Here is an 18,880-nt window from a genome sequence, read left to right as displayed (position 1 = left end):
TTTCAGAGTGTGTGATAGGGAGAGCTCGGAGCTCTAATGCTCTCAGAGAGCCTGCGTAGCCAGTGTGTATAAGAGAAGGGGAGAAGCGCAGCCTTTGTGTGAGAAGGCGCAGTCTTCAAGGTGTGAGAGCCCGTGTGTTTTTTCCTTGTGTGTAAGAAGCTGCTCTCTGTGTTTGAGAGAGAAAGGAGATAAGCTCGTTTTCTTTGAAGAGAAGTACCCTCAGAACAGCCTACGGCACTCCAGTTTGGGAGGGGAGGAGAAGCTGCAACGCCACTTGTATGAATGAAGAGAAGGTGCCACGCATAAAGAATGCGGCTCTCTGTCATGATGACAGCCCATGCAATGTAAGTGATGGCTGGCCAGTTTTTTTTGTTCTCTTTCTTGTGAAATAACTCATATATATATGAGGAATCACCAATTTGTGGCTTTGGAAAACCCATGTATATGATAACCAGCTCTCTGATTTTGTGGAAAGCTCATGTGTATGAGAAAGACAGCCCTCTAGTTTTGCTTGAGAAAATATGTATGTATGGTGGTACGCTTCTTCAACAGACAGAGTAAAACTATAAGCACAAAAAGAAAGTCTACCTCTCTGTAGAGATCTTCGCAGAACAAAGCGAGTGTAATTTATCCCTCGTAATGTTTACCATGGATTTATCATTCCATTTTAAAGAGAAGATAATATTGAAAAAGTCTTCACCATGAGCTGGATTTGCAATGGTCAAATACTTGTATCCTTTGTCTCGTAGCCGCTCTTCCACCTCTTTAGTGGCTGCATGCATTTTCGTTTGAAGTTGCTGACCTTCAAATCCATGAGCTCGTAGACGACTCTCCTCTTTAACAAGATTTCTATTAAATTCATCCTACAAAAGCAAATCATACCTAATTTAAAAAAGTAGAGCGCTCTTTCATTTCTTTAGCCGTACAATTGATTTTGTCTTACATACCTTCCATACAAGCTGTGAAATCAAGATACATGGACTATCATACCATGGCCAAACCCCACCATGATGGCGAGTCTCATACAAAGTCTCGGAGATTGCCCATTGTCTTTGCTCAAGAGAGAGCCATTGGAATATACTCTCTTTGTTTGCGATCCCAAATTTTTGAAACATGAATATTTCATGTCCCAAATTTGGTTCCACATGAGCCCGAGTGATTCTGAACATTAGTAAAAAGTTAGAAAGTAATTACTCTAAACTAATAAGACATTATTAGTAAGAAGCTTGCGTATTTGTGGTGTCAAGTGCAAGCATGAGCTCTGCCTCCTTCTTTACATCCACCTCAATGAAAATGCAACGTACACAAAGATGGTGAAAAGCACTATCTTGAAATCCTACAAGATAAAATAATACATAAGAACTAAACACAATAAATTTGAAAGTAAATAACTCGTAACTTATGACAATACTCACTCTCTTTTACTCATTTTGTCCAAGTTTTGAGTCTGTGATTGCCGTCCCAAACAAGAAAGCGATGTCCACGAAGATGACTCCATTCTTCGTTGCATTCTTGATCAAAAGCTTGATTTTTTTGTTGCCAGATAGGGTCCCAAGATGCTTGAACCTCTGTTGTGACGGGGAGGAGTGTCCCATGCGTATCACGGACGGAAACCAAGAAACTCCCAATATTTTCCATATATGCATTGTGGTCAAAAAGTGGAACTAGCCAAGATGCGTCCTCTGAAGCAATTCACACAGACTCCTCTGGAAGGAGACGACATAATGGCACCAAGGGAGGCTCCGTAGTCCTTTTCACATGGAACTTTGACAAGACCTCACTCATAAGACCAAGGGGCACCTTCTCACCCAAACCATGTTTTCTTCTCTTCTCCTCTTTCTCGAGGGTCAAGTCGGTTGAAGGCTGACTAGATGGTGTGGTTGTTGCATCACCGTCTACATGGATTTGATGCTCATTAGAGTCACTTTCTAATGCATCAATCTCCTCTTCCACATCATTTGAATCACCTTCTATTGCTTCATCCTCCACAAAGATACATTGACGTGTTCTCTTTTCTTTCATAGGAGAGCGTGTCACCACATGAGAAGATGCCTCGTGTTCAATATCAATAATTCCTTTGATGGGTCCTGATCTTAGCCGCATAACAGACGATGGGCTTTTGGGGGGTTTTCCCTTTGCTCGTTTTGGTGCCATCTAAATATCAGATCATTTAATTAATTATGTATATATAATATAAATACAATGGTATATGTATATGCTATATGAACATTCAACTTCAGTGTGTGTATAAATATATATAGGGTGTGTGCGTAAACCAATGCATGACAAGGTGCACGGCAATAGAAGAGCTATATAAGCTAGCTTAGGTATGCGTCTCAAAATATTGAAAGACAACCATCATTACCTGAAATATAGTGCTTTCAAGAGGCCACTGAAAGTAAATCTGTCTACTGGGACATCACATATGTATTGGTGGCATCTACACCAAGCCTACACTGACCACCTGCAAAGAAAATTTCACATCAAATTTTGTCTATACATATATGCTTTATGTAAACATATGCATTTATACATGTATATGCTTTATGTAAACTTATGACAAATACTCACAACTGCATAACATTGGTGTCTCATGGCCATACATCTACAGCCATGGAACCGTCAGCGACGAGCGACTCAAGTGAGAAAAATGAACAGAATCACTCAACAAATATCTTCAAGTAACATTGTAGGGCAGCTTCCATCCTAAGCCTTAAAACAAGAACCAGGAGAGGTCCATACTATGTTAGCCAAAGAAATCATGTTTTTTCCCCCTTGCAAAGGGCCCTAGCCCTCTCACTCCTCATGTGCAAGAAGCAGAAAAAGAAAATCGGAGAGCTCTCCCTCTCTCTCTCTCCATGGATCCAGAAACAAGAATGCAAGCTGACTATGTCCATGTTGTGTGTATCCTGCAATGATTGCACCCCACAACACCACATTCTTTTCTTGCACATCATTGAACACTTTGTGTGCTTACACTTTGTCAACGAGAGAGCTACCCACAACCACATCCATATGCCACATGCTTTCAGCATCCCCAAATATGTGGCGTCATTCGGTTGAACTGCTTCCTGCTGCAATCTAGACTCATGTAGATGTAAGGCCTCATGGCCTTACGTCTACAGCCATGTAAGGCCTCATGGCTGTAGATGAGGCCTTACATCTACAGCCATGTAAGGCCTCATGGCTGTAGATGAGGCCTTACATCTACAGCCATGTAAGGCCTCATGACATGGCTGTAGATGTAAGGCCAAGAGGCCTTACATCTACAGCCATGGAACCCGCGCGCGCGGATGGTTCCATGGCTGTAGATGAGGCCTTGCATCTACAGCCATGGAACCCGCGTGCGCGGATGGTTCCATGGCTGTAGATGTAAGGCCTCTTGGCCTTACATCTACAGCCATGTAAGGCCTCTTGGCCTTACATCTATAGCCAGTGTGCCCCCACATTCCCACAAGACACTAAGAAAACCCCGATCATAGCAATAGTCCACCACCGCTTTCGGTGTCAAGAAATCAAACTCCACAATTTCTACTCCTTTTTTTTCTAATCTGTGTTGAAAATCCCTTCGTGCACCCCTTTGTGTCATGACTATGGTAGGTGTGTTAGACACATCCCAAAGGTTAGCATCCTCAGGTAAATGTAGGCATCGTGACATGACTATCCGCACTGGTAAGTGGCCACCATCTCTCCTTCTTGTCACGACGAACTGTGTTTCCTCCAACTATAATAGCATCACTTCTTCCACGCTGTAGGTGTAAGGCCAAGAGGCCTTGCATCTACAGCCATGTAAGCTATAGATGTAAGGCCAAGAGGCCTTACATCTATAGCCATGGCTATATAGAGCCCTCAGAAGACCAACACAGCCAATCGAAACCTGAAAAATCGAATCGAGTACAGCTAATCGAAGACCAACCTAAAAAATGGAATCATGTGCAGCCCTCAGAAGACGCGAGAGGTGCAGATCTGAAACTCTTAGACAAGAAGAAGGAAGAAATTTGTTACTCTTTGACACATTTGAAGGTTTGAGGATCATTTATGTGAACTACTTCACCTTAAGAAAGTGAAGATGTCCTTTTTCCCACATGAAAAATGCAAAGGATTCAATTGCTATTGAAAAAACTTACTTGGTTGCAAGTTGTGTAAGGGAGGGCTCACGAAAAAACCAAAGGCGATGATTATATTATTGTATGTTCATTAGAGGATGTGTGTTCAAGTACCTACATTTTAGATTATGCCTCTAGATTGAATTTGTCTTATGATGTATGTATAACAATTTTTTGACCTCTTTGGCATGCACCAACTCATTTTATCAAAAACCATGGAAGTTGGCATCATGACTTTGTGGTAATCCTTTAACAACATCCATCGAGAAAATCATCATGACTTTGTGGTACAATGCTTGTTGCAGGAATGAGGAGCTGAACAGCATGTCTGCCACAATAGACACACAACACTGCACTTGTAACAATTTGACTACAAAACATCATTAAAATAGGTAATTTTTCCCAGCCTGTCCCTCACGGGGGAGGGGGATCCCTCATGCCTATCTTCAGTGGGCTGAATGGTGAGTGGCACACACAAAACTTTGCAAGCTTTGCTCCCATCTTTGCCATCGGTGGTTTGATTCCAATGGCAATAAAATTCATACCTATAATCCCATCATCAGAAAGAGAAAGAGAGAGAGAAAGACGTGTACCTGCTTGCAGGGGAGCCAGAGAGAGAGCGAGAGAGGAGGCACTCTGAGGAACGCGAGCCAGAGAGAAAGAGAGGAGGAATGCGTGAGCCAGCGAGAAAGAGAGACGAGGAACGCGTGGGCGTCATTGTTGTGAGGGACGTGCCCACTAGTACATCAAGTCATTGATGTACTAGAGTGGGCAAGTCATTGATGTACTAGAGTGGGCAGGTGTATTTTAATATATTGAAATATATATAAGGACAGATGTGGATTTTTTTGCATTTAATGCCCTCTTGTTCTATGATAACTAAGGACTGTAAGTTGTTGATGGTATAATAATTATCAAATATTCTCCATATCTTCTTGATTGTCTTAAACAATATTTTTATCCGAATAAAAATAATTTTAAACTCAACTCATATCGGGACTCTCTGTTCTATGGCCACTTCAGCCTGCGCCTCCATCTGCTGGAGATTAGGTACAGCCAAACTTTCACGAGAAATTCCTCTTAGAGATGGTAAACTTCTACTTAGTGCTTATTTCTTGCAAGGTTTGCTCCCACCACATTATAAATTTCTAGGAGTTCAGGCTAAAGTCCAAGAGAGCTCAGAGGCATCCTTTTTACCTATTCCTTCACAATGGGATGTTGAGGGAAATGAACACTACTTTATAGATGGTTCTCTATCTTTGGAGTATGAACTAGTTCTCAATGAGTCTTCTATTTACATATCAAACAGTGAAACAGCTATTGGAACAGGTGTGATACCAGACAACCAATCTGGGAAAACAATTAGCAAAACAGAGAAAGAGCACATTATTTGCCTTGAAACTAGTAGTGATTGTTGAGATTCAAGCTCGATGTCAGTGTGAGCCAGCTATGCTATGTGCTGGCAGATTAGGTAGGAACATGTGTGAGACATAAATGACCGCGTGTCCAGCTGGTCATAGTGTGTGGACATTAGCTAGGATTAGTAGAGTGTGGACACAACTCATTGTGTGTGGTGTGGATTATGGATTAGTGCATTATGCTTTGTGTGAGAGTGGACATGGCTTCCCTCTATGGTTAGGGTTTGCAATATACATTAGGGTTTGCTCCTGTGTGTGTGTCTCCTCTTCCTCTACCGTTCTTTCAACATGGTATCAGAGCCTTGTGCTGTTTATTAGGGTTTATGAGTGAGTGAGTGAAGAGGGAGAAGAAGAAGCTGTGAAAAGAAGCTGTGAAGCTGGCCATTGAAGCTGTGAAGCTTGGAGCACACCAAATACTATCAGATCTGAGAGCTTGGCCTACCGGGTAAGGTCTTCTAAACATCCTTGAGCAGATTGCAGGTGATACAGGCAAAAGCAAAGCAAAATAGAGCAAATCAAAGCAAAGAAAAATTTTGGTTTTTGAAGCTTTCCATTAAAGCTTGGGAACATTGATGTATGGTGGAAATACAAGTGATTCTGGCAAAAGACATATGTATTTGACAAAGAGGGATGTAACCAAGCCTCCTCTTACACCTTATGAGGCACAATGGAAAGGGATTCCTGGGTACCATGTTGGTTCTCCAAGTATGGAAGCATGAGCTATTGGGTGTCTGTATAATATAATATAAGAGTGACTAAGTAGCATTGATATCCAACATAGAGACCATACATGTTGCTAAAGGCGGCTATAAGCATCGAGCGTTTTGCCCCCGCCGTGGTGGGGAGCTGTAGTTTTTGAATTGTTTTGACTGAGTTGATTATGCATTCAACTTTACTTACCTAGCTTTCTCTAAGGATGACTTCTTTTCTTTGATCACACCTATATGGGGACTACATAAAGCTTACAATCCAAGGGGTTATCTATAGTGTGAACAATCTATGTAAAACAAAGCTTTTTGAGCTTTTTTCTCAATAGCCACATTTGGACATTGGAGTTCACAACACACAGAAAGAATTGACATAGGGATACCATGCTTCCTACAACATGAGGTTGTGGCTAGCCTGTGAGATAAGCATGATCTTGCTTCCTTTTGATGTTTTTGCCAAATGGAAAGTCAAGTCACTAATAGGTGGGGTTTCAAGTAAGGAGTCATTGCTATTAAGTAATACATATGGGCATGTGTTATGGCTTGAATCCACATATTATGAGTGCCTATGGTTTCATCATGCCAATCATTTGGTAGGATCTTCATCCAATCCATATATTATGAGAACCTATGGTTTCATCATGCCAATCATTACTAGGATCTTCATCCAATCATTAGCATTATCTTCATCAAGCAAGGCTTCTCATGTATATTTTTCATCCTCTAGGTCTTAATGACAAGTCTATAGTTGTGATAGACTTTTAATAAGTGCTAACCCATGGGGTGTGAGGATATTGAGCTTTGATGTTTGATGCTTGTTTGAATATAGATGTGGTTAGTTCCCCAATTGCAAAGGATGGCTTGCGCCATCATGTAGGGACACCCTAGGATGATGTAATGGGATCTTTGTTACATCATCCAAATCTTTGTTACATCATCCAAATCTTCTAATGCGTTCTAGATTTTCTCAAACACTTGAGGTGCTGTGGATACGATCCCGAACACCTGTGAATTTCATCATTATCCTCTAGGTCTTAATGACAAGTCTATAGTTGTGATAGACTTTTAATAAGTGCTAACCCATGGGGTGTGACTTTCATGTGAGGATATTGAGCTTTGATGTTTGATGCTTGTTTGAATATAGATGTTGTTAGTTCCCCAATTGCAAAGGATGCTTTGCGCATGTAGGGACACCCTAGGATGATGTCATGGGATCTTTGTTGCATCATCCAAATCTTCTAAGATACGATCCCCTACACCTTTAAATTTCATTCATTACCTTGGAGATTTCACTTGGTTTGGGTCTCTTGTACAAAGCTTGAATCTAGACCCATTGCCCTTCCTATAGCCTAGTCTATGCTCTAAACATATGTATGCTCTAAAGGAGGATGTCCATGGGTTGGTAATAGGGTGGACTTACCTTGGGAGGTCTATAAGGCGAGTGGGTTAGTGAAGAGTTTAATCCTCTCATGTGGGTGCATGCCCATATACGTCGACGGGTGGTCGACGTATCGGGTCTTGCATGGTGGTGGCCTCTTGCGGGTGGCTTCTTCAACGAGGATGAGGGGGCGATTGGATGGGGATACTGGGATCCGGAGGCAGAGGACGAGATGGAGCGCAGAGGTGAGGAGGTCGAGGTGAAGTGCGTCAAGAGGAAGTGCATTCTTGACTGGCTAAATGAAAGACTTTGTAACCATGTGAAAAGTAAGGTATGCCTGAAGCTGAGCCAAGAGTTCATTAGAAGCCAGATAGGGTTATTCTCAATGTGTAGTGTGTTTCTTTTCTGCCTAGGCAAGCCTCCGTCTCAAAGGGCAAATTAGGCAAGTGGCTTCAGGAAAGTATCTTGCATGACTGTTCTGTGTCTAAGATTTTCTATCTAGGAAAGGGTTTTTTCAATGTGTTGTTTATCAAAGGGTAGTCTGTGTCTGAGTTGTTTTCCAAGGGACCCTTGTTTTTTGGTCAAAGGTTGGTACATGTCTTTCCGTTTGATCCTTTGTTTGATGTCAATAAAAGTCTCCAGAATGCATACCCGGTTTGGGTTGAAGTGATTGGATTGCCTCCTTGGCCTAGACCTGCGTTGCGTGACATTGCCCAATCCCTGGGTTCAGTGTTGTTTGTTCCTAGTGATGAGGTAGGAGGAAAGCATGGTAACAATGTGTGCATCACATGGAACCCATCTAATGAGACTCCAAAATTTGTGGAGGTAGACTTAGGCCAACTAGGTAAACTATAGTTAGGCCTCAAGTTTGGTGCATTTCCTAGTGCATGCTTCAGATGTGGGGCCTTCTGGGCATATTGCCAAAGATTTCCCTGCCCTAGAATCCACAAGGGAGGAGGCTAAAGTGGTGAATCGAGGAGGAAGCGACAAGGAGAGTTCCTCTAGAGACTCAGAAAGTAGAATCTAAAGGGAAGGAAGTAGTGTTAGAAACTGGCGAGAATAAGAAAGAAGGGGACTAGGATAAAGTTAAAACCAAAGCCAATGTTAGTAGAGGCAGAGTAAGGCTGAGGCTAGGAAGGCCCAAAGTAGCCAAGGTTATGAGAGTAGGAAGAATGGGAGGGGTGAGAATCTAGATTCTATCATCTTTTCTAACCCCTATAGCCCACTGCTTGAGAGAGATTACTCTTTGTTGGTAGAAAAGTTTTCTAAGAGGGTATTGAATGAAACAAGAAAGGAGATTGACTTTGTTCAGAGTAGTCAGAGGGATGGTGAGGAAGTGGGAATGGTGCCGGAAACTGCATTAACATGATGAACATTAATGAGTTCAAGGGGTGCATGTGGAATGTGAAAGGGATTAAAGACAAGAAGAAAAATGCTATATTTTGGGATTTAGTGAAGTCTTGGGATTTGTCTGTTTTGGCTGTACAGGAACACAACCTTTTTGGGAGAACCTCTAGGTTAAATAGCTTTAGGGATTGGGAAGTTTTCTATGGTGTTATTAGTTTAGGTTATAGTAATGGGCTTTGGAGCTAAAATGGCTACATGTATTTATACTCTCTCCTTGGGTGGATATTCTAAAGTGCTTCTTAATGGAAGAGTTGTAGGGGGATTTGAAATCAACAGGTCAATCAAACAGGGTTTCCCATTAGCCCCCCTACTGTTTGCTATTGCTTCTCACCCTCTAATTTTATCATTAGAGCTAGCTTGCAGTGAAGGGAAGATTACAGGTTTAAAACTCAAGCACAGTAAGCAACTTGTAATTCAATGTTTTGCTGATGACTCTCTGTTATTCTTAAAGACTGAGAACAATGTGACATGGGCCCTAGAACTTGTACAGGTGTATGGCAATGCATCAAGTTCTAAATGTAATATTCTAAAGTCTAGGATCATAAGCTTGACTGAGGACAATGACGTTGATCTTCAGAGGTGGGGATGTGAGGTGGTACAAAAGGGTCATATTGTTAGATTGCTTAGGGTTCCTTTTGGGGTTGGACTTATTAATAAACAGCTGTGGGCTATTAATAGGTTTGTGGAGAAATTGAAAAAGTGGGAAGGTTTGAAGGTTCCCTTCCATAACAAAATTGATATTTGCAACTCAGTGTTGAATGCTTATATCATGTTTCTAAGTCCTGCATTAAAATTTGGGAAGTGTCATTGTTGGAAGGAAATCATAGGACCTATCAGAGACTTTCTGTGTAGAAATGGTATTGGTAAGAAAAGAGTTCCTGCTTGGTCAGCCTGGGAGAAGGTGTGAGTGCCTAAAAGGGAAGGGGGTATTGGTATCATTCACTTGCCCACTCATTGTGCTGCCAGAAGGACTTTGATGCTGCATAGGGTGCTATCTCAATATTCTTCTTGGGCCTTAATGATAAGGGAATTGGTGCCAAGGGAAGATGGGGGAACTTAAACTGGAAAGACAAATTGTTTTCACATGCTCCTCTGAAAGTCACACGCTCAAATTTTTACAAAATGCTTTGGAATTGCTGGAAAGATAATCAGAACTTCATGGCTTGGCATGGTGGGGGGAGGGTAACTGGGAGCTCGATGCTGTCCTTGGGGGTTATGGTGGACTCATAAGTTCAATTCCCCCTTAGCTGCACTTGATACTAAAGTGGCAAAGATTCTTAATAACAAAAGTATTAGATATTTGGCTGAATGCTGGGTGGAAAGAGGTAAACCTCTTATCTGAGGAGTTTCAGTTAACCGAGAGAGAAAGAGAGAGAGAGAGAGAGAGGCTTGATGACTCAGGTGATGGAGATGTTGCATAGTGAATTATGCTCCACAACCACTGATACTTTAATCTGGATCAAGGATTGGTCTTGGATTAATGGTGTAAAATTAAAGGAGGGAAAAACCAGGGATATTTATGCTTTAATGAGAAGAGGGAATGCCAATGTTATGTATTGTAACAAAATATGAAATGTAAAGTGGAGTTCTTCTAGTTGGAAAAAGAGATGGCACTTGTTCTGGAGCTACAAGGTCCCTAGGAAGTTTCAATTTTTTTTATGGAAGGTTAGCATGTGGGCACTTCCTATTGGTTATAAGCTGTAAAAAAGAAACATGGCTAGTGGCATTTGCCCTAGATGTAGGTCTTCAATAGAAAGTGGCAAGCATGTGTTTTGGGATTGCCGAGCCTTAAGGAGCACCTAGTGCAAAATGACTAAGTGGATAGACAAGGGGTGTGAATATGCAAACCTTTTGGGAGGACTGGTTTCTTGGGAAGTGGGCAATTAATGATGAGCACAGTGGGTTGGTGTTTCATTAGGAGAAATATGGACTCTCCATTTTGTCCCTTAAGGGGTTTCTCTCACTTCTCTCTCTCTAGAAAAAGATTCTAAAATAATGTTATGATATTAGCTCTTGTATAATCAAGGAGATCTCTTTATATTGTTTTTAAAAGAGATTCACCTATTATTTTATTGTAGTACTGTCCCATCTCTTCAAAGTAATGAGATCACCTGTCCTCAAAATTCTCAAATCTAAAATAATAATATTCTATTTGATCTAAAAATGTGAAGCATCTAAGATGTGACACTCTTAAATGCCCACTTGACTTTTGAAATTACTAAATATAATAAAAATTGCTAAAAATTTTAAGAGTTATTTATTTTTATTCTATAAAAATATAAATATAAGTTATATTTTCGAGTTATAAATATAAGTATAGAGTCTTTCGTTTTCATTCTATTCTTGTTTTATCTTCTTCAAGAATATGGCTCGCACGAAGCAAACTGCCAAGAGAGTTGATCCTGTGAAAGGTCAGGCCCCCACCACTGCCCACACATTGCAAATGTCGGTGGAAACCCGGCACCGTCGCTCTTCGGGAAATCAGAAAGTATTAGAAGATGGCAGACCTTCTAATCCCGAGGAGGCCTTTTCATCGCCTCATTAGGGAGATTATGGATAATTTGAACACGAACCGGCTATCTCAATCGCATTGTCGGGTAGACAATAGTGAGGCTCCCACACGATGGACAAGCAGTAGCTTTGGAAGCTCTTCAAGAGGCTACTGAAGCCTTTTTGGTGGACATATATGGTGACACAGTGTACGCAGCCATCCATGCTAAGAGACTCAACCTGCATCTGTCCTCAACCTACCTGACCATGGATCGACATTGGATCCATTGCTAGAGCACTCTCCAGGTCTACTAAGCACCTATGATTGCTATTTTACATGTGGTGCAACATCATCACTTCTTACATCTACATCTTCTGTTGTTTCACAACCCCACTCTGGTGCATACTAGCTACTCATCTTGTTAAAGACAACATCTCTGCTTACTCGCATCTCACGAGTGGTAGAGTTATAACATCTATAACCTTTCTGCATAGCATAACCAATAAAAATGCATCTATCTACCTTTGTATCCAACTTTGTTCTTACTTCATTAGGAACATGCACATATGCAATACACCCAAACACTTTCAAGTGAGACACATCCGTTCTTATGCCTCTAAAACTCTGTTCAGATGTCATACCATGAACAACAATGGGTGTTTTGTTCATAATGTACATAGCAGTTGCTAGTACTTCTGCCTAAAAATAATGTGGTATATTCTTTTGAGCCATCAAGGTACGTGCCACTTCTGTAATGTGCCTATTTTTTCTTTTTGTAACTTTGCAGAGTGTACCCGGATGTAAACTATCTCTCAATTCTCTACTTTCTAAGGAAATCATTGAACACATTGGAGAAATATTCTCCCCCACCATATGATCTCAGGCATTTTATTTGCATGCCTTTTTCCTTCTCAACCAAGGCTTTAAATCTCTGAAAGTGAGCAAACACCTCACTTTTCTCCTTCATGAAGTAAACCCACACTTTCCTAGTGTGGTATCAATAAATGTAACATAATACTTGCAACTTGCAATTATTGTAGTCTTGGCCGGTCCCCATACATCTGAATGTATATCATCTAATGGCCTTGAACTACCATGTTTTTCATGTGGGAAAGCATGTTTGGCCTGCTTATTACCAAGCTGTCATGCTTTACATACTTTATGCATACCATTAACCTTAAACTTTGACAAACCTTCAACAATATTTTGGGCTTGCATAGACTTCAACCCACTATATATTCACATGACCAAATGCACTTATGACATATGTCAATATTTGTAGTGACACTTGTTTCATACGCAAACATGACTACCTTTACCTCATGCGTATTCACATCCAAAGTAAACATCCTGACATTTCTGTTACCCTTTGCAACCAAGCGATACTAATCTTTGAAGTCTTCCATAAAACATCCTTGAGGATTAAACCTCACTTGTAGACCCTGCTCAACCATCTATATAATAGAAACTAGGTTCTTTGTAATATTTGGAACATGAAGTATATCTGTAAAATACTTCATTTTGCCATCCTACATAGACAATGGCACTTTACCAGCATGCGCAATGGGATGTGCAATATCATCACCTCTACATAACCTGGTTTTTCCATTTTCTATATGTCTCTAAACCACTCACCATGATTGGTCATGTGGTTAGAGGCACTAGAATCCACATACCATATATCTTGAGATCCTAACACATCTTCTGTTGTGGAATTGATCATGTGTTGCATGACAAACAATTACTCACTTGATGTATAGTTGCCTTGTTGTAACTTTCTCCTTTTAATGTAATTTTTCTTTTTATAACAATCCTTTACCATGTGCCCTGGTTTGCCACAATAATAGGACTCTTTGCTATTTGCACTCTGATTTCTTTTCCGACCACCTTGGCCTCTTTGGCTCCCTTTGCCTCTAGACTGGCCGCTTCCACCTATGTATGATTGTTGTGCTGCTATGAATCATTGGAGTGTTGTTGTCTAGAATTCTAGTTTCCTTGTCGGCCACCACCTTGGCCTCAACTACGACCTCTATCTCTTCCTCTACCTAAATTAGAGTAGAAGGCATGTTCTGATGTCTTCTTGATTTGTGAAGAAGATTTCTCACCTAGAGACTTTTCTTCTATGATCAGCATAGACACCAAGTCCTGAAAGTTGGGAATATTATCTCTAACTGCAATGGAGGTCTTGAATGGCTTATTCTTTGCCAATTTAAACAAACACTCATCAAATCATCATCTTCCACTGATACATTGATAGACCCAAGGGATTCAACAATGCCCTTTATCTTTAAAGCATACTCATTTGATAGACATGCTTTTCTTTTCCATAGTATACAGATCTTGTTTTAATTGCAATTTCCTCGGCTTCGTATTGGTTTGGAAAAGCTTTACCAGATTCTGCCATGTAATTACTGAAGTGTTGGCATCCTATATGTGTCCTATCATTGTGTCTGTGACACTGATCACGAAAGCCAATACATGAGTTTCCTTGCACCCTGATTCCAATCCTTGAATGCCTTTATATCTGCTGGAGTGGCATTCCAATTCTATCATTGTGTCTGTGACACTGATCGCGAAAGCCAATACATGAGTTTCCTTGCACCCTGATTCCAATCCTTGAATGCCTTTATATCTGCTGGAGTGGCATTCTCTTCAGACAACTTTGGAGGCTTCTCATTGTCTCCTTCAACATAGTCCCAAAATCCTTTACCCATTAGGAAATTGGTCATTCTAAACTTCTAGGAATGAAAGTTGTTCTTGTCTAGCTTCTCACTCGCAATCTCTTGCAACAATCAGAAACCTACTAACATATAATTTCTGTATGCAACCTGTAACACAACAATCTCTTCTGTATAATTGCCAGCGATACTTCAACATGACCTGTATGTCACCAGATCTGACCAAAGTACATGTACATACACCCAATGTCAACAATACATGTGCAAACACTATCTACACTCCCAAAATGCACTGCTGCATTGCTATAACTAGATTTTGACTAAAGAGAGTTCTCAACCAAAACTTCCCGAAACTGCCAAAAATACCTTACGACGGTGAAAGAACGGATACTGAAACGCGTCCAAAATCTCATTCTGGCCACAAAAATTCCATACAAAGTACTATGTACCACACATGTACCTTCAAGCTTGACAAGACAACTTCTCAATTGGAGATGTGTAGCTCTCGGAGCGCTACCGGGAGGGGTGTTGTATATAAACCAAGAAGGGGAAGAGATGATGATGATCTTACCCACGTACGTCTTCCTTCCTTACTTGTTCTTGCCTCCTTAGCTCTCACACGAACCGGAGCTCTGATACCATAAAGGGAATGCAACGAAGAGAGAGAGTGTGTGAGTTCCTTGCAAGCACAGACACACACACACACAAGAGAGAGAGCAAGACACAAGAGAGAGATGGGTGGCTGAATTTTCTTCTATCTTCTCTTCTCTACAACCATATAACTAAAAGTTAAGAGTACATAAATAAAGGGAAAGTACTCTCCTATAATAACATACAAATGGTCAGTCCATAGTGTGAACCCGACTATTTGCACTGGCACTATAACTATGCCATAACCCTAGTACTCCAAAGTGGTAGTCACACAACCTATCATCCATTGGTGGCGGAATATCAACCATAACCTCACAAACCATGCCAGTGGAATAAGTGTGGAAGCTATCACCACCCATACGGATCATCAATGTCTGTCGTAGCACTAGTTGTTGAGCTCAATATCTCAACATGCCTTTGAAGGCCTGAGCTACCACATGACTTGTGCTAGTTGATTTGAGCTCCAAAGCCTAAGAAGAAAGTCTTGATGTGGCAAGGGAAAACCTTTGAAGGTTCCCCTCCTCTCCCAAGAAGTAGGCAGTTTGTTGCAGTTTTTTTGACCCCCAGGGCATTTTTTTAAGTGCATTTCATGTGCATAATTTATGTGTATCATTATTTATCCACCATACCCGCATAATATTTTAAATATTAGCTCACACACTCATGCCGTGAAAATTACAACGATGTTCTCAATTGGTCTTGGCCCAATGTTTTCTTATTCTTGTAGGAAATTCTCGCACACTTTGACCATTTTCAGTGCTCAAAGAAAAGAAGATCGTCCTTTTGCATGGGAACCATGTGAGAAAGGGCTAGGGCTCATCAGCCACACCATAAAATGCCATCAAGGACTAAAAGAGAAGGCAATCCTTGGATGAGAAGAGCAGCTTGAATCTCCACTTGAAATTGAAGAAGATTCTCATATAGCAAGAGTACTAGTAAGAAAAAAGGAAAAAGGAAAATGAGCACAACAACCCACAAGAAGATAAGTAAAAGGAAGACGTGATAAAGAGTGGTTTTTTTATACAAGAAATCCGTGATTTTTCATGGAAGAAGCGAAACAAGTTTTTTTTTGAAGGGGGACCTTTTGTTGAGGGAAGGAAGGAATTGCGATGTAGTAAGGGGTGTGTGGGGCACAACCAGTTTGTTTTGAAGGGGGACCTTTTGTTGAGGGTGTGCGGCACAACCAAAAAAGGTGGGTGATCAATAGTGCCATCAACATAGGGTATTATATGTGATGTGGGGCTCATCTTGGTTGTCAAACGTGGGCAACAACATCCTCCACACAAAGCGGCAACAGCCCCCACACAAAGACAAAGAAATGGCAGAGGAGGATGATGACACAAACGACACACAACAAGGCCGCATGGAAAGGCAAAAAAACTCTCTCTCTTAGCCTGCGCACATGTCTCCGATCGGTGGGCTCCGTCTGGCAAAAGAGTGACTGATCGGATCTTGCCGGACGGAGTGGCATCTCGCACATGATCTCCAAAAATTCCAATTGGTGGCAAAGAACCTGTCAGACGTCACACCGGCCGAATGTCATCGGCAGATGGAACTCACACATGAAATTTCGATCGGCGGGGCCAACCACCACACTTATAAACATGCACAAACAAAGTAATCAAGCCTGAGAGGGGAATCGAACCCGGAAGCAACCATGGTAGGCCACTCTATGACCAAGAGGCTCCCCTACCCCCATAGTTAGTAAAAGTTAAAAAGAGAGCAAATGATTTAGAAAAAACAAAAAATTACCTCATTTGTCTTTGCACCTTCCTTCTCAATCGCAAACAAAAATGATGAAACAAGTCGGCACGCAGCTCCCATCCCCAAGTACTCGTTGTCTCCCCCATGCCAACCCTATTGCCACCACCACCATTTGGATAAGGATCATGTTGCTCCTGTGGTTCTACCTCACCACACATTTGCACAAAATTATGTAACACACGACAAGCACCAACCACTTTTGGGGCAAAATGCAATGTGACATTCAACTCTCTCAATATGCACCACCTGTTCTTTAAAATTCCAAATGTGTTTTCAACTTTCACTCTACCTTTGGACAAATGCCTATCAAACTCTATTTTGGCCTCAAGCATTTGTCTTACAGCTTGCCTAAATGGCTTCACAAGGAAACTAGTGGGCTTATACGCCGAGTCAACAACAATATAAGGTCGTATAGTTTGCCCATACAAGTTTACTGTTGGAGTGTAATACCTCACCCCTCTTCAAACTTTTGTAAAGTGAGCACCCCTTAAAATGTGTAGAGTCATGCATACCACCGAGAGCACTACACACAACACTCCAAAACATCTTACGGGTATCTAGAATCCCTTGAAACACAATGCTCGGAAAACCATGTCGACTCGCGTACTAAGCCAGAAAACACTCTTGTGGTGGCTTTTGTTGCATCCTGATGTGTGTCCCATCTAAGACACCACACATATTTGGCAAAGACGTGATTTCCTCAAACTCAGAAATAATTTTGACCAAGTGATCTCCCATAGGCACCACTATTCCATGTCTTGCAAACATTGTCTCGGCAAGCACAAAATATGGATGATGATGCCCATATATTTACAAATAGTGGACTCCTCCCAATCCCAAATAAATGTGAAATTAATGAACTAGAATGACCATGTGCTAATCTCCAAAGAACAGTTGCTAATGCAAGGTCAGCAGGTATAGGATCATGCACTATGTCTGTGCACAAGTCATAAAGATTTCTTAAATACCTAAGGCATAGAACAAGAATACAAAAGTAAAACATCAATACCATGATTAAATCCTTACCATTCTTTTCCTAATTTGCTAAGAATCTTTGTAATTTCTACTTGTGTGTTTAAATAGGTAATTTGCATCTTTGTCTCCTCTTCCTGTCTTATCTGAAATAGTCTCTCTTCATGAATCATCCTTGCTGCTTCAATCTCACCTAGTTTATCTGACACTAGTTTCATCGCCGTCTCCATCAATCGACCAAGAATGTTTATTGAGGATTTCTTCGATTCCTTAACTTTTTGACCTTTCACACCATCATAGATGATGCCGCCTTTTTTGCTTTTCACTCCAGCTTGATCTGTTTACTGCTTTAATGTCTCCATTCACAATTGGATCCTCCTTCTCATCATCCAGTATGTCTACATCTACCCTAGTATCAACTCCTACCTCTGCCATTCCATCGTTGTCGAGATAATTCATCAAGCCAGTGCATTTTGGAGTACTTTCCCACAATGTATCACATTTCTCATAAAAAGGCCATGATGATGGCTTAGCCCCTGTGGAATTCTGCTTTACCTTTTCTTTCTTATAAGCTTTCTTTAAGGTGTCTATTCTGTTTTTAACTTGGTCTTGGCTTGATGAGCCACTTGTCAGCATTTGTGATAACTTTCAAATCCTTCGCACATACAGGTTGTCAATCCATAAGAAGTCTGTTGCCCATATACATGTATTTACAACTAGAGAGAGAAAGAGAATCATTAGCATGGTCAACATATATATATATATATATATATATAGAGAGAGAGAGAGAGAGAGAGAGAGAGTAGCTAGTTGCAATACCTCGTAGTAACACCTCCCGCGTAACACAAACTCCTTCAGCCCACGTAACACAAACTACTTCATTAGCTCTTCAACTCTTCGAAGTTACGGTAAAGCATTATATATATATATATATGTGGCATGTGTTATTGGAATTGTGCGTTGGCCGCTTGAGTAATAGGCAAACACCTTTCGGCCAGTGCGGTGACGGTGGCAGTCGGGTTGAAAGGTAATATAATATAGTTTTATTTATTTTTTAGTATTTTTTCAACCAGAACGGTCGTTGCCTCACCATCATGTGCAAAGGCTCTCTCTCTCTCTCTCTCTCTCTCTCTCTCTCTCTCTCTCTCTCTCTCTCTCTCTCATTCGAACAGGAGCCATGCGAGTTCGAAGTGGTATAAGATCCCTAAAAGTGAAAACTAATCAACACTATGTGGGATAAAAAGCCCTGCATGTGTGGTAGTTCGTGTGAGAAATCTCCTCTACCTTTAAAAAAAGAAGACACACATA

The 18,880-nt window shown here is 41.0% G+C and overlaps 1 protein-coding gene and 1 pseudogene across 1 annotated transcript; both read right to left on the bottom strand.

Moving 5' to 3' along the window:
- Positions 1 to 568: 568 nt before the first annotated feature.
- Positions 569 to 1,739, bottom strand: LOC147625430 (uncharacterized). Its single transcript, XM_086819015.1, has 4 exons — positions 1,416 to 1,739; positions 1,231 to 1,336; positions 948 to 1,161; positions 569 to 863 (listed from the first exon to the last, which is right to left on the bottom strand). The coding sequence occupies exons 2-4, from the start codon at positions 1,254 to 1,256 to the stop codon at positions 585 to 587; spliced, it is 519 nt and encodes a 172-aa protein (XP_086675141.1). The 5' UTR covers positions 1,257 to 1,336; positions 1,416 to 1,739; the 3' UTR covers positions 569 to 584.
- A 14,845-nt stretch (positions 1,740 to 16,584) lies between these two features.
- Positions 16,585 to 18,208, bottom strand: LOC147625429 (uncharacterized; annotated as a pseudogene).
- Positions 18,209 to 18,880: the final 672 nt, after the last annotated feature.

The sequence above is a fragment of the Cibotium barometz genome, chromosome 24, assembly GCF_041138505.1.
Source record: "Cibotium barometz isolate CiBa-2024 chromosome 24, ASM4113850v1, whole genome shotgun sequence".
NCBI classification, from domain to species: Eukaryota; Viridiplantae; Streptophyta; class Polypodiopsida; order Cyatheales; family Cibotiaceae; genus Cibotium; species Cibotium barometz.
Note: the sequence above shows the minus strand (reverse complement) of the source record. Positions and strands in the feature narration are given on the sequence as shown.